Genomic DNA, 14,028 nt, shown 5'->3' with positions numbered 1-14,028 from the left:
GCTCAAGGAACGAGACGGCCGGACAGCAACGAGGCCCGCAGATGACATTGACCACCAGCATGAGACTCTGTTTCAAGACAAAACCCCAAGGAGACACGACGGCCTCAGCAGAGCGAAGAGCTCACTGTTGATTCAGATTCGAACCGGGGCTATAGGGCTTCGGGCTTTCTTATTCGAAAGGAGAGTCCCAGAGGTTCTGACGCCTATATGCGAGTGTGGAGAGGCGCGAGAGACTGTCGAACACCTTGTGATGTGGTGCTTGGCCCCACCGTTGACTCGAAGATGGGAGAGAGCCGAGGTCAGAACGCGAAGGGACTTTTATTCTGTCCTACAGGGAATCAGTCCCAAAGCTGCACGGCTGACGGAGAGGATCCTGGACTGGCTGATGGACTCGGGGAAAATGCCGATGTACAGTCTGGCTAGGAGGCTGGAGCTGGAACTCGCGGTCTGATATCCCTCTCCTTCGAAGGCCAAGAGGCCTTCTCACTTTGTATTTGCAGGATCACACACTCATCGTTTCCTTGATTGTCGATATGGGTTTTTCACCCGGCCTACGAGGGCGCGGTTTTCCGTGTCCAGCGTGTTCTTCGCGGACTGGGTGCTGTCGAGCAGGATGTAGCGCCTGTCCAGGGCTCTCCATAGCTCAGTTGCGTCGTGCCAGGTCCACAGTTCCGGGTCCTTAGGGTTGGCGTTCATTTTCTGGACGCCGTCCTGAATGGCATCCCAGGCCTTGCCGCTCAGCAAACTTGTGATGAACGTCAGGGTGTCGAGTGCCCTCGGGAAGCACTCAGCGTCGACAACCAGGATTTGTTCCACTTGGGTTTTCCACCTCTCATAAGCGCTCTGGCGCTTGGCTGTATCCTGCTGACCTCCGGTAAACTTGTCGGGATTTGTTGTGGTGCGACGGGGTTTTGACGTTTTCTCGAGCAGGATTGAGGCTCCATTCGTCGTCGTTGCTTGGAGCAGGCGGGTTTGAAGTTCGGCTTTCTCGTCTTGGAGCTTCGAAATGCGCCTGTTGTACTCGGCGACGCGGGTGTTCTCCATGGACTGATGGGTATTCAGGTCGGTGATCTTTGAATTCAGGCCCGCGATCTCGGCGCGAGCCCGCTCGAGCGCTTGTTTCACCCCATCCACTTCGTTCCGCTGGGTGGTAACGAGCTCGTCGAGATCCGAGATGCGCTTTGTGGCGCGTGTGAGGTCGGCGTCATATTCTTCAACGTCTTGGACGCGTTTCGACAGTTCCGACTGGCTCCGGTCGCGCTGGGCGATGAGTTCGCTCATGTTCTTTTCGAGGCAGTCGAGCATGGCCACGAACGTGGCTTTGTTGGGGCCGTCCTGGGCGGTGATGGTCTGGATAAGCGGGCCGGGATTGGTATCAGGGGGAAAGGTCCCGGAATTAATTACAGTGGTCAGGTGAGGCCACCGTTCTAGGAGCGCTCTAAGCAGCAGCTCAGGCTCGCTGGCAGGCTCGCCCATTGTGGCGGGTTTTGGGTCGGTTCAGTGCCGGGTCGCGGCAACTGGCTAGCTAGCAGGGCAATTTAGCTGGTTCTGGCTGGATCTGGTTCGGGCTGGTGACCGCGACGGGGCACGATTATGATCGCACAAACTGTCACGGGTCTTGGTCAAAGGTTTACGGGACAGGGCTAGGTCTGGGGAAAGATTGTGTTGTGCGATGAGGAGAGAGGAAGCTCTCGCGAGAGGAAGCTGCTCGAGGCTAGATACAGCTAGTGTGGGTCCACGAACACGAGCGCACGTGGTTTAGCACGTGACCTATGAAGGGCGGACTTGGTACCGTGACAGTGGGTTCCTTGGCACCAAGATTCACGGACTGAGCACTGATGTTCATTGCGAGACTCTCAGTCAACAGAGATCCATCACAATGACGCAGTTCTTGACATAAACGTCATATCATGGCACACTGTCTCTATATAAGGGGGTAATTTCCCTGGGGAGGATTAGAGAGGACAATTTGTTCCAAAAAGAAAGGGACATTCTGAGGCACCCTAACCCACTATCTTGATCCTTCATTTGTGTGGTCACTCTGAAATCGTGACTCCAATTCAAGCTTCATTTCATACCTCAATCTGTTCAATACCATTTGGTTGATCTAAGCTTACTCGAGCATGTAACTGTTGGCTGCCCAACATAGCCTCGCTGCAAAGGTCTGTGCGCGCGCAGCCCCTCCATGCCAGTTCTATTTGCATGCAGGACGCGCGACACCGACTTCTGAATCTCCATCCTTCTTTCCAGCTAATACAGATACACCCATACTTGGCCTTCCCTCCGGTGCATCCCGCATCAGGCAGTTACAGTGTGAAAGACCCTCTCCATCGCTAACTTATATAGACGCCTTCACACGCGTTATGGGCTCCCATGCGCACATGTACTAAATATACGCCAAGGCGAGTCCCTTCTTCTTAAAGGCTTCCCTCGCACTGGCGCTTAATGCGTGACGGGCTCCACTCTCCTAGAGCCCCGCTGTATAGAGCCAAGAGCGACGAAAAGCAGTCTCCCAGCGTCAAGTACACAGCGTGAGCCCAGTGAGTTCGAGGTTGTTGAGGCAACGCAGGCGACACAGGCTAAGCGGCCAAGTCAATGTACAGCTTGCGGTGAGGTTGGCCATATAAGGACCTCTCGGGCATGTCCTTGACGGGACAGGAGGGCAAGAACAGTGAGCTGGGCGCCCAGTACTGGGTTTTACGTAAGCGCACAGTAGTGTGCGTCTAGTGGGCGCCGCAAGGTGGAAGCAAGTACGACCTTGCAGATGAGGGCAAGGTGATTTACATCACATCCGATCATCGTAGACTCTGGACGTAGGGCAGATGAACTGTACTGCGTAATACCTACCACATAAGTTCCACGCTAATAAACAGCCCAATGCTGAATTATACAGCAGGTAGCATCTCACTCACATGGTGCTTGACGGTTTGCCCCCTAGGATAATGTTGGAAGACCAACAGCCACGATTCCACGGTGATCACACAGATGATGGGAGCTTACAACAGTCAGATTTGAAATGCTCGGAGCATCCCAGATGTTCTTGATTGAAGGTTGTTCTTCTCTCACGTCTCCAGCGAAGGGGTTATCGCCCTGACCTCGTTGCCCAGCGCCCTGGTTACCCCTCACGTTGCCTGACGCTCAGTTGGGCAGCCATGCATCCAACAGCAGGGCACTTGCAGCTGAGCGTCCGAGTTTCCAGTGCCATGACTTTCCAACAGATAAACAGCCCATGCTGCTGTCAAGACCAATATTCCTTCACCTGGTTCCTAAATCTCTGTATCATACACACCTGCCTGCCCAAAACCCAGAGTCCATCCATTCTATCAGGAACATGGAACAGAAGAAACACTTACACCAGGATCAAACGCCACCAACCTCACGAAAAGCGTTGGGTGAACTTCGAGACTTCTTGTAGCGCCGGTATCCGTCACGTCCCTCTCCCTCACGACGAATGACAGTTTCCCAGCGTTCTGTTGTCTTCTCGCACCAGCGGCGGCCATCCTTGCCCCTCTTACACCAGCCTAGGGTATCTGTCTGGTCCACCCCGAGATCACGAACGCCCCAACGCAAACCTCGGCCGTTCCCTTCAATACGAGGCGGACCCGTTGTGGGTGGTGGAGCGTATCCGTATCTAGCGGTTTCATGAGGTGGATATGGAATGTCCTTTTGACCGCCAGGGTATGTCGGCGGGTAGGCATCCGGCTTTGGGGAATACGGCGGTCGCTGCCAGTCCTCCTCCACAAATGCCCGGACCTCACTGACGAGGGGCGGAAGCAGTGGGCCAAAAGGAGCAGTCGGCTCATCGAATCCATCGGTATTGGACTCATATCCTCCCCTCTTCCCCTCGACTCGGCGCCTCAGTCTCTCCTCGTAAGCCTTGGCCTCCGCTTCCATTCTCATCTTCTCAGCAATCTCTTGCATCCGTTCCTTCTCCCGCATTTCGTCGACCAACTTCCTGGCTGCCTCCGTGAAGATCGACTCCTCAACCGCCCTCGCAACAGCTGCCTCCTCGAGTTCGAGCTCCCTGACCTTGTTCAGCACTTCCTTCTCCTGTTCTTTTTGCAATTTTTCCTCCATCTCCCTGCGCACTCTCTCCCTCTCCTTCTCAACCCTCGCCTCCTTCTCCCGCGTCAACTCCCTCTCCCGCTCCGCCTGTTCTCTGAGCACCCTCTCCTTCCGCACATGGTACAACTCCTCCTCCACCGCCCGGCGCAGCGCAACCTTCTTCTCCCACTCCAACATCTCGCGCGCCATTATCTCCTTCTCGATGGCCAGTATGGTAGGATATCCCCTTCCTCCCTCCATCTCCCACTCGCGCCCCTTCAACTTGTCCCTCGTCTTCATGTCGCGAAGACCCCTCTCCTGTTCCCGCACCGCCTGCAGAGCCCTGAGTTCCTTCTCGAAGGCGTCCATCTCCGAGTCGGTCTCAATTTTGGGACGAGCGTTCAAGGGTGTCTTGGTGGTTGTGGTGGTCGTCGTTGGAGCCTTCAAGTGTCCAGGGAGCTGATGGAGGTGTACGACTTTTCGGATTTGGATGTCTTCTACCACCCAGGTGTCGGGCTGGGTTTGAGCTGCTTCTCGCGTGGTGAACATTCTGCGGGGTTTAATGTAGTTAATGAATCGTCACTCGCCTGTTGTTGTTGATGGTGGTAAGTAAGCAGGCACTCACGTTGATAACCTAGAGTGGCTGTGGAAAGGGTGCTGTTCTGTGTTGAAGTCCGGAGCAGCATCCGGCCTGGAACAACTGGACGAGGGAGGAGGACTGCTAGGAGACACGAATCGTTTGCGCGCTTGTCTCTGACGGCGGCGGCGACGGCGAAGGCGGGCTTCAACTGTTGGGTGTACGAGCCAGAACAAGTCGCGGCTACCCGGTGGGCGGGAGAATATTATTCCCATCGGTCGATCGACAATATCTCCTGGAAGAAGATCGGGTCGAGAGACGGTGGCACGGATGGGGAGTGAAATACACAATTCTCTGCCCTTAATCGGCCCCCTTCCCTCATTTGACCGCTTGACTGTCCGGGAAACCTAAGACCCGGAAGTTTTGCCCGGTGCTCTGGGGCATTGTTGGAGCTGAAAGGAAGTTTGTTTCAGCCTTCAGCATAGGTACAAAGGCCATGTCTCAGGACTCACGAACCACTGTGGCCGCACTGGCTCACCAACTGTGGGGTGTGTCCTAAGGAAGACAGCAATAACTTGAAATCGTTATTTCTCGCCTGGGGTTTGGCAAGCTAACAGTTTCAGCAGTGCTTCACCCCAGTCACTGGTGTTATTCTTTCAGGTACCCTAACAGTACCTTGATTAGGTAATGTGATATTCAGTCAGAGACTTAGAGTCATATTGAACCTGAAGTGCTGGCGTTCATATGTCACCGGCACAATTCAGTTTTCATGTGCTGGTGACTTATTGATTGCATGATTGAGAGTGCCTTACGCCCTTTGATGGCTTAGGATTTGTTTGTCAAGCTACCGTCAGGGCTGGCCATGCTGCGAGAGAGAGCTGGGTTAGGTGAGGCGTCAGGTCCGAAACAATCCAGTCCCCTCAAAGGAGGATACTGGCAACTGCACTAGGCCGAGACAGCAGCCCACACAACCGATGCAGGTGTCCTCAAGATTGTTTCTCGGGACCAAATCCCATTGGCCAACGGCCCGGTATTTGACAGCTTCCTTGGTTCTTTCCCCAAGGACTTGTCAACCCACAAACTCACAAGTGTTCCCACAGGCTGTGGCAAAGCAAAGAAATTGGGCAGGCTGGAATAGGCGGCCTCTTTGTTATCAACATGCCGTAGTCAAGCCGTCGATCTCGCCTTCTTTGACTCTTACCAATTCGAAAGGCAAAACCAGCCCACTGCACATGTGCCTTTAGCCATGGATAGCTGGTGGCCATGATAGAGGGCGAGCAGGCCGTTGATGCAGCTGTCGCTGCAGCGATAAATTCAACTGCCGAACATTACAGGTGTGCTAGAATAAGCAGCCTCAGACGGCAAACTCGATTTACACTTCCATGGCATCCAAAACTGGAAACGGATACCGGCCTACGGACCTGGCGATCGTCATCGCGAGAGCTTTCCGGAGCATGGCCGGTTTGTTGGTGAGAGGCTCCCTCAACTTGGCGCATAGATTCAGAGCCGCGAGGGGTTGGTTTCACAGCTTGGCGGGAGTTTTCAGAGCCGCGAGAGGCTGCGCCTGCATGAGAAATCGGTTCCACATCTTGGCCGGTCTGCGATCCAGAGGATGTGCGAACGATGATTGTATCTTGGATTTCTTCTGTTGAGTCCATCCAGGAGGGCTTCCTCCACCCCCCGAGGTGCGAGCGCTGGGTTAACCTGTTCTTCAGCTTCCTCTGGGAGGGCGTATTCTTGCAACAGAGTGGACAACTCATCTAGATCAAGCTCTCGTACTTCATCACGAAGCTCTACGAGCACACCACTGAACCTTTCTTGTTCGTTGAAGATCACATCTCGCATGATCACAACCTTGTTTGGGACCGGATTCCAGATGCGGAAGGTGTTGGACGAGGTGTATCAGACGAGGTATCCGATCCACGCTTTTGGGTTTAAACGCTTGAGGCGCTGCTCCTTCCGCATCGCCGTGGTGGTTATCGCATACGCCGTACAGCCGTACGCTCGCAGATTGGTCACATTGGGCTTTCGGCGCGCATCTCCTTTCGAATGGAGATCTCGAACGGCGTTTTCCAGGCAAGGCGCTTCCGTGGCGTGCAGTTAAGCAAGTACACTCCGGCCTTGCTGATCTCCCTCCACAGGGCGTCCGGGAGCGATGAGATTTCGCGCATAGCAGTGAGCTGTTCCTTGATTGTCCTCCAGGATCGCTCCGCAGCACCATTGAGGGCTTGTGTGTCTCCTGGTGATGGTTCGGTCCGGATGTGCCTGCTTTCCAAGTAGCGTTTCACCCCGGGCAACTGTGAGATGATCTCGTTGTCACTTTCAACAACCTTTACCTTGACCTCGTATTGGCGTTCGAGTATGCCAAGGAGTCCGTGGAGCGCAGTGATGATTGTCTCGGTTTTCAATCCTTCATGTAGAAGTCCCACATATAACCCGAGACCCTGTCGACGACCATCAAGAGCGAGTAGTAACGTTCGAAGTCGTGGAAGTCGGTAAGGTCGCGCGGTACTTGGCGAGTTGGCGGTGCATTTTGCCCCTTGGCGCAAGAGTCGCACTCCGTCGTCGTGATGTCCTTGATCCTCACACCTTGTGTACTGTTGACTAGATGCTCGAGTGCTCGAGGCCTTGGATGGCCAAGGCGCAGGTGCCAGAGACGCGCTTCGGCCTCGTTTGGACGCCTCTGCGTCCACGAATTGAATCGGTTGTGGCGTGTAAAGAACGCGGCTCGGTCAGTTTCTTCGGGGATGTATTCGAGGACAAACTGATCATAGTGGTCCTCCACCATCCCGAGGATCCTGCCGTCCAGAATCCCTGAGAAGTGTCGTATGAGGGCGTGTGTCCCACTGAATGCCCTGTTCTCGAAGTCTTCTGAGCGAGGCGACGTTTGTGGCGAATTCAGGAACGTATGATACGTTCGTGATGTGCAACTAGAGACAACAGAAGATGGTGATCATCAATGGTGGTGTTTTCCATACAGTGGTAATGCTGGATGTGTGATGGCTCTGGGGGCTGAAACTCGCGCGAGCCTCCGAACTTCTTGATACCCAGCAGTTCTTGGGTCGAATCTCCGGGCCGGCCGCCCAGCATTCCTCGATAGCGTGGTGGTTGTCGCAAGCAGGACAGGCTGATGTTGGGTCGTCGTTCATACGACGCTTTTGGGATCGTGGAGGTGGGGTGCGAATCTGGTTTCTGCGAGGTGGTGGGCTACGCTGCTTAGCGTGGCGCGGTCGGTTCGAGGCGCGGTCCTCCCCTTCATCGGAGGTCTGCTCAGCGAAGGTAACGAACGTGCCTCTGACGATGGTGCGTGTCTTGGAGTCGTTGTCTTTGCGGAGGCGGTCGCGGAAATCCTTCACGAGCTCTGATGGCTGCTTGGAACTGCAACTACCACATTTGAGAGTTCTCAGTGCCTGGCACTTTGGCCTCTTGGGCTTCACCAATGGCTGTTTCCCAACTTGAGAGCCAGCCTTGTGTATCCTTCGGTTTGCGACTGAGAACCCTGATGGCGGTGTTGTAGTGTTCGAGCGCTCGACAAAGATCCTCGAGATCGTCTGTTCCCGCTCACTCCTTGAGGGCAGCATACCACTCATGGAGCTTTCTATCGTGTTTACAGATTGCGTTGTAGATATGGCTAGCGGCAGTTTTCTGGACCCAGTTGCTCACATTGCTGATTCTTTGGCCTTGGGTCTCGTATCGCCGTCAGTTGAACTGGAAGTTGGCGACATCTTAACGGTAGTGCTCCTTCCCAGTCGTTGGCATTTCTGAAAGGTTGCGAGGCGTTCCTTCAGTGTCGACGAGCTCTGGGGTGCCGCCGAGCGTTGCGCTTGCAGCATGTTGATGAAGCGCAGGCTCCACTCCTTCCCCCTCTCCGGGCCGGTCAGCTTCACGATTTTCTCTGTCGTAGTCATGGTTGGGTTGCGAGCACTTGAACTTGGGCTCGTGGCTGTTGCTTCGGATTGATAGTGGGAAGCTTTGTTGCGAGCCGGTCCCATGACTGTTGGAAGACCAACACCACGATTCCACGGTGATCACATAGATGATGGGAACTTGTAACAGTTGGATTGGGATAACCAGCTCTGGGAGCTCATCGACCCTGCAAGCGGTTCCAAGGTGCGACTTCATGGAGCGACCGATTGAACCCAGATTCGCGGACTACCCGAAGCTCCTGGATACGCCCGCTTCGAGCACGCAGACAGGAACATGGTCATCAATTGAGTGGTTGCCCATCTTTTGGTACCCAGTTACTACAGTGCGGCCAATCCGTGGCTGTTGGCTTTCCAACGCTCCTCCGGGAAGGCCACCTGAACTCCCAACTTCCATTCCCACGCAGAAGAACGAAACAACAGCCACGGCAGAAACGTCAAACCGACTATATCGCAAGGTCGGTGTCTTGGCCTAGCTTTGGGTAGTCCTGAATGGCTGGTTTGATTGGTGCGGTCTTGAAGTTGAATTCGCCAACCGAAGAGCTCTTTGGGTCAATGACCTCCCAAAGGTCTCTAGTCGCCGCCTCAGACTTGAATCGCTCATTCCAGGCCTTCCAATTGTTAGGGCCGGTGAGTTTGATTCCTGAGAATCCTGGTGCCAAGCCATTAGTCACACCTGAACTGCCCTCCCTGACCACCTACCAAATCAAACAACATGTTTCCCTTTTTCTTTCCTCAAGTTCAGTGTACTCGTAGCGTCGTCACCAGCTAGATGGAATATACTCCTGGACCGTTACAGACAGCTCTGGCCCTTGTACCATATCACCTAACAAGTGGTGCCAGCAAAAGTAACCCCTGACTTTAAGAGTCATGGCCATTTCTCACAATCGCCACAGATTCGAACTATTGTCAAGTGTTACTGGGGATCTCGGTCCCAACAGGAGTGGATAGTTGTTGATGGCAGTGAAGCCTGAGTCTGATTGAACGAGTGCATGAGTGGGACATACGCTCAATGATGATGAAGCTTCAGGTACCTTCAATATGGACCGGGAGCTTGTCTCTTATCCTCTACTAACTCCATCGCTCAGATATCTTCTACTCAAGCCACCGCCTGAGAAACTGCAACCTTCTCCGTTTCCCGTAACCCGAATCTCCCGCACCATGCCCCTTCCCCGGCATCAAGAGCATGTCATAATCCTTATCCGCATCGTTCAGCGCCTTCACCAACTGCAGCGTCGAGGCGGGATCGACATTATCATCCAACTCCCCCACCATCAGCAGCAGCGCCCCTGTCAAATTCGCCGCGTGCACCACGTTCGATGACGCCGCGTACGACTCATCCACCGGCCACCCCATCCACTGCTCGTTCCACCACATCTTATCCAGGCGATTATCATGACACCCGCAGTCCGCCACAGCCGCCTTGTAAAACCCCCCGTGAAAGATCAACGCCGCCGCAGCGTTCTGTCCGCCCGCGGATCCGCCGCAGATACCGACACGGGACAGATCCATCCAGGGACGGGTGCTCGCTGCCGCCTTGATCCAGGCGATGCGGTCTGGGATTCCCCCGTCCTTGAGGTTCTTGTAGCACACATCGTGGAAGGCCTTGGACCGCCAGTTCGTGCCCATGCCGTCGAGCTTGACGACGACGAAACCGTTGTCTGCGAGCTCGCGTTGGCCGAGGCTGGGCGTGAAGGGCTTGGTAGTGAAGAAGTCCTGCGGACCGGCGTAGATGTCCTCGATGACAGCGTACTGCTTGGAGGGGTCAAAGTCCTTGGGTCGCACGATGATGCCGTGGATGGGCGTGGTGCCGTCCCGGCCTGGACTGGTGAAAATCTCGGGGGCGTTCCAGCCTTCGGCGATCAGAGAGACGGTATCGTCGCCTTCGACTTCGATGACTTGATTGCCCGAAGAGGCGTCGCGGAGGTTGGTGACCGGGAGCTGGTCGATTCGTGAGTAGGTGTCGAGGAGGTAGTGGTTGTTGGGGGAAAAAGTCCAGGAATGGGTTCCGTCGCCTTCGGTGAGGAGGGTGAATTCGGAGCCGTCCAGGTTGACTCGGGCCAAATGTGCATAGTATGGATCCTGGTCTGGGATGATGCCGTACACGGTGAGCCATGCTTGGCGGGTGTTCCAGTCGACTCTCTCGACTTCCCGGACAACCCACTCGCCACTGGTTACTTGGCTCTTGACTTCCCCGGATTTCATGTCGTAGAGGTACAAGTGATTCCATCCGTCCCGCTCGCTCGTCCAGAGAAGTTCGGTCGTGTCTGGGGAGACGAGATAGTACATCTTCTGCGAGTAGTTGATAAATGTCTCGCTGCTCTCTTCGACAATGGATCGAACTGCTCCTTGACGATCCATGCCAATCACCCGTAGGTGCTTGTGGCCGCGCTCGTTGAAGATGAAACGGTACTCGTCGCCATCTTGGTTCCAGCCCAAGTTGCGGATGTAGTACGGGTTCCGGAACAAAGTGTCGTCGGTTGAAACCTCGACTCTGCCTTCAACGTCAAACATCCGGGGTCGGTCGACCCTTACTTTATCTCCTGGCTTAAGATATGTCGTGGTAGTGAGTTTTGGCTGGAGCTGATCTTTCGGTGTCGACTCGACCAGGTTAAGCGAATACCCTACCTCGGGTGTATACTCCCAAACAACCGAGAACTTGCCATCGGCGCTCCGAATAATTTTGCCAGAGTCGAATCGAGTCCCCGACGAGGCGCTGTCGGTGATTCTGTGCTCACCTTCGGCATCACGGATCCAGACATCATAATCCCGCACAAAAATCCCATGTTGTTCCGCTTCAGCATCCCTCTTCTCCTTGCTCCCATCCGCCGCCTCCCTCGTCTTCCATCCTTCAACAACAGCCACTCCATCGCCTTCAATCGCCTTATAAGCCTTCCTTTCTCCATTCTCCCCCTCCACCCGCCACACGTGTCCAACATAAGTCCTCATCCCCAACTCCTTCCCCGCCTCGACTCTCCCATAATCCACGGCGACCCCCTTGGAATCGATCCAAAATACCTTCAACACCCCCGCGGTCCGATTCACAATGGTCAGTAACGTCGTACCTCCACCGTTCGTACTCGGCTCTTCTACTGGCAAGGGCTCCAGCTTGGTCTTCCACCCTTCAACAACAGCCAGTCCCTCGCCTTCAACCGCCTTATAGACCTTCCTCATCCCATCCTCCCCCTCCACCCGCCACACATGTCCAACATAAGTCCTCATCTCCAACTCCTTCCCCGCCTCGATACTCGCATACTTCACGGCCTCCCCATTGGAATCGATCCAAAACACCCTCAACACCCCAGCAGTCCGATTCACAATGACGAGTCCCGCCTTTTCCCCGCCGTTCGTACTCGGCTCCTCCGCCGCCAAGGGCTCCAGCTTGGTCCCAAAATCACCCTCCCAGACTTCCAGCTCTCCATCTCCGTTGAGGAACTGGAAAGTCTTCCCGGAAAAGCGGAAGCGCACAGTGGATGCGTCGGGCGCGAGTTCGATCCATGAAAAGGGGGGTGCGGAAGGGTCCACTTCCTGGCCCGTATGCTCGGCTAGCTTCTGCGCGAGGAGGGCATGGTCAAAGGCCGGGCGGCGGGACGGGGATTGAGCGTCGACGAAGATGAATTCGGTTGTGCCCAAGGCGGATGCGCGGAGGTACCAGAGGGTGGTGTCGGAGAGCCAGTGGGGAGTTACACTGGCTTGGGTGGAGTAGCGTTCTTCTGGGGTGGCCATTTCGATTCTTGAGTAGAGATGGATCCGGATGAATTGATTAGCGGTGTTGGGGCAATGAGATAGAAATAGTGGCTGGTGAAAAGGATGGCCGTTATTTTTGAGTTTCTGATCTGTTTACATGGACGGAGTCACGGAATATATACCGAATATCTTGATACGGAAGTCACATCGATTGTTTGCTGTTCGCTGCATTATTAGGCCGAAAATGGGGAGGCGGCCCCAGTTCGTGGATCTGAGTATTACGTCGCCGAGTACCTACCCGGGACCCGGTGGGCCGCAGCGGGGGCTATGTTGTAGTCTACCTAACCCGGCGAGTCCCGATGTGCATGAGGTTGTACTCCCGTCTTCCATTAAGGCTGTGCACAGTAGCGATTGGGTGAGATAGTCGGCGAGAAAACTGGTTCAGTCTCGTTGCATTTACCTTTTCAATGGGGCTCAAGCGGGAACCAACGCATCAATAAATTGCCCAGCTCAACCGGAACTGACCGACTAGCGCAGCTGAGTTCCATGCTGGCCACTTTTCTCACCCCTAGTCCTGACTTTCCCATCCACATGTCACCAGATTCTTCGCATCTTGCTTTCACATCTGGTGTTGCTAATGCCGTGTTACCTCATGATATCGTCACATCGGGTGTTGCTAATGCCGTGTTACCTCATGATATCGGTCTCGCTCGGCGTAAGCTAACCCATCATGCTGAAATGCGTCTGTCACGGCGGTGATGCCAGATGTTGGGTATGTCTTCGTACAATTGTGGTTGCACGAGGGGAGGCAGAAGTGGCTGTCTGCGGGGCACAGGGAAAGAGCAGGGAGTTCGGAAAAAGAAACTAGACGTGTGGACTTAACAGCGGAATCGACCCCACAATGGAATTTTGGCACCACCATCACCACCAGGATAAAAGACATCTAGCTCATCCAAATTGCAAGCAATCTACACACGAATCTGATGATTCTACTCCTTTTCGGCCCGGCGAATAGTCTCTAAGCTACACACAATTATCTCCTCGGCCTCCTCGACTGCGTGGCTGTTCTGTTGCGTCTTCCTCCTTTTCTTCGTCGGGGACTTCATCGAATCCTCCTGTCACGGGTGGGCGCAACTGACCACTGCGTAACGCCCTCAAAAGAGGGACCGTGGTTCGAACTGTCCAGTCGAACCAGGAGTTGCGCACATGAACCTCACACTGTCACTACCCGTGACACCTCCTTTGCCTGGATAATATCCTCGATCCTCGGAAATTTGTCATTGGCATTCTCTTTTACCTTCTTACGGCGCTGTGGCTCGTAAGCCTCCAATTCCTTCGTCAAGTGGTCAACCTGGGCTTTTAAAAATGCAATCTCAGCGTTCTTAGCATCTAGTGTAACGGTCCCAGGAGTATATTGCAACTAGCTGGTGACGACTCTACGAGTTTGTCTCGAATGGAGAGAGAAGAAGAAAAAGAGTGAAACACTAACGTGATCCACCATTGACTCGGACACCCCATTGACTCGGACACATTTTCCCCCACCATAACCACCCAACTTCAACACGCGTTTTCTCTACCACAACAATGTCCGACAGCTGCCCAGAAAACCGAGTTCTTCTCGCGATCAATGCGATTCGATCAACACCGCGCTTGAGTATCCGACGCGCCGCAGAGATATACAATGTCCCCAAGTCGACAATTGCAGATAGAATGAAGGGAAAGATCGCGAAGTCCGACAGCTATCACGGCCGTTCGAATTTGACGAAGATCGAAGAGGAGGCGATTGTTCAATACATA

The 14,028-nt window shown here is 54.4% G+C and overlaps 5 protein-coding genes across 5 annotated transcripts; 1 reads left to right on the top strand and 4 right to left on the bottom strand.

The window, feature by feature from the left end:
• Positions 1-264: 264 nt before the first annotated feature.
• Positions 265-1,674, bottom strand: N657DRAFT_649809 (uncharacterized protein). Its single transcript, XM_062793805.1, has one exon. It carries the CDS (start codon positions 1,474-1,476, stop codon positions 511-513), a length of 966 nt encoding a protein of 321 aa, XP_062643622.1. The 5' UTR covers positions 1,477-1,674; the 3' UTR covers positions 265-510.
• A 1,536-nt stretch (positions 1,675-3,210) lies between these two features.
• N657DRAFT_649807 (uncharacterized protein) lies at positions 3,211-4,991 on the bottom strand. Its single transcript, XM_062793804.1, has one exon. It carries the CDS (start codon positions 4,591-4,593, stop codon positions 3,361-3,363), a length of 1,233 nt encoding a protein of 410 aa, XP_062643621.1. The 5' UTR covers positions 4,594-4,991; the 3' UTR covers positions 3,211-3,360.
• Positions 4,992-5,970: 979 nt separating this feature from the next.
• N657DRAFT_649806 (uncharacterized protein) lies at positions 5,971-6,694 on the bottom strand. Its single transcript, XM_062793803.1, has one exon. It carries the CDS (start codon positions 6,464-6,466, stop codon positions 6,164-6,166), a length of 303 nt encoding a protein of 100 aa, XP_062643620.1. The 5' UTR covers positions 6,467-6,694; the 3' UTR covers positions 5,971-6,163.
• Positions 6,695-8,610: 1,916 nt separating this feature from the next.
• Positions 8,611-9,184, top strand: N657DRAFT_246989 (uncharacterized protein). Its single transcript, XM_062786412.1, has one exon. It carries the CDS (start codon positions 8,658-8,660, stop codon positions 9,018-9,020), a length of 363 nt encoding a protein of 120 aa, XP_062643619.1. The 5' UTR covers positions 8,611-8,657; the 3' UTR covers positions 9,021-9,184.
• A 356-nt stretch (positions 9,185-9,540) lies between these two features.
• Positions 9,541-12,480, bottom strand: N657DRAFT_649805 (uncharacterized protein). The gene has a single exon (XM_062793802.1). It carries the CDS (start codon positions 12,268-12,270, stop codon positions 9,640-9,642), a length of 2,631 nt encoding a protein of 876 aa, XP_062643618.1. The 5' UTR covers positions 12,271-12,480; the 3' UTR covers positions 9,541-9,639.
• Positions 12,481-14,028: the final 1,548 nt, after the last annotated feature.

This window comes from Parathielavia appendiculata, assembly GCF_033297405.1.
Source record: "Parathielavia appendiculata strain CBS 731.68 unplaced genomic scaffold N657scaffold_22, whole genome shotgun sequence".
Lineage (NCBI taxonomy): Eukaryota > Fungi > Ascomycota > Sordariomycetes > Sordariales > Chaetomiaceae > Parathielavia > Parathielavia appendiculata.
Note: the sequence above shows the minus strand (reverse complement) of the source record. Positions and strands in the feature narration are given on the sequence as shown.

Excerpts from the sequence above, each read along its gene's own strand:
- N657DRAFT_649809 (XM_062793805.1), bottom strand. The coding sequence starts at position 1,476 with ATGGGCGAGCCTGCCAGCGAGCCTGAGCTGCTGCTTAGAGCGCTCCTA.
- N657DRAFT_649807 (XM_062793804.1), bottom strand. The coding sequence starts at position 4,593 with ATGTTCACCACGCGAGAAGCAGCTCAAACCCAGCCCGACACCTGGGTG.
- N657DRAFT_649806 (XM_062793803.1), bottom strand. The coding sequence starts at position 6,466 with ATGCGAGATGTGATCTTCAACGAACAAGAAAGGTTCAGTGGTGTGCTC.
- N657DRAFT_246989 (XM_062786412.1), top strand. The coding sequence starts at position 8,658 with ATGATGGGAACTTGTAACAGTTGGATTGGGATAACCAGCTCTGGGAGC.
- N657DRAFT_649805 (XM_062793802.1), bottom strand. The coding sequence starts at position 12,270 with ATGGCCACCCCAGAAGAACGCTACTCCACCCAAGCCAGTGTAACTCCC.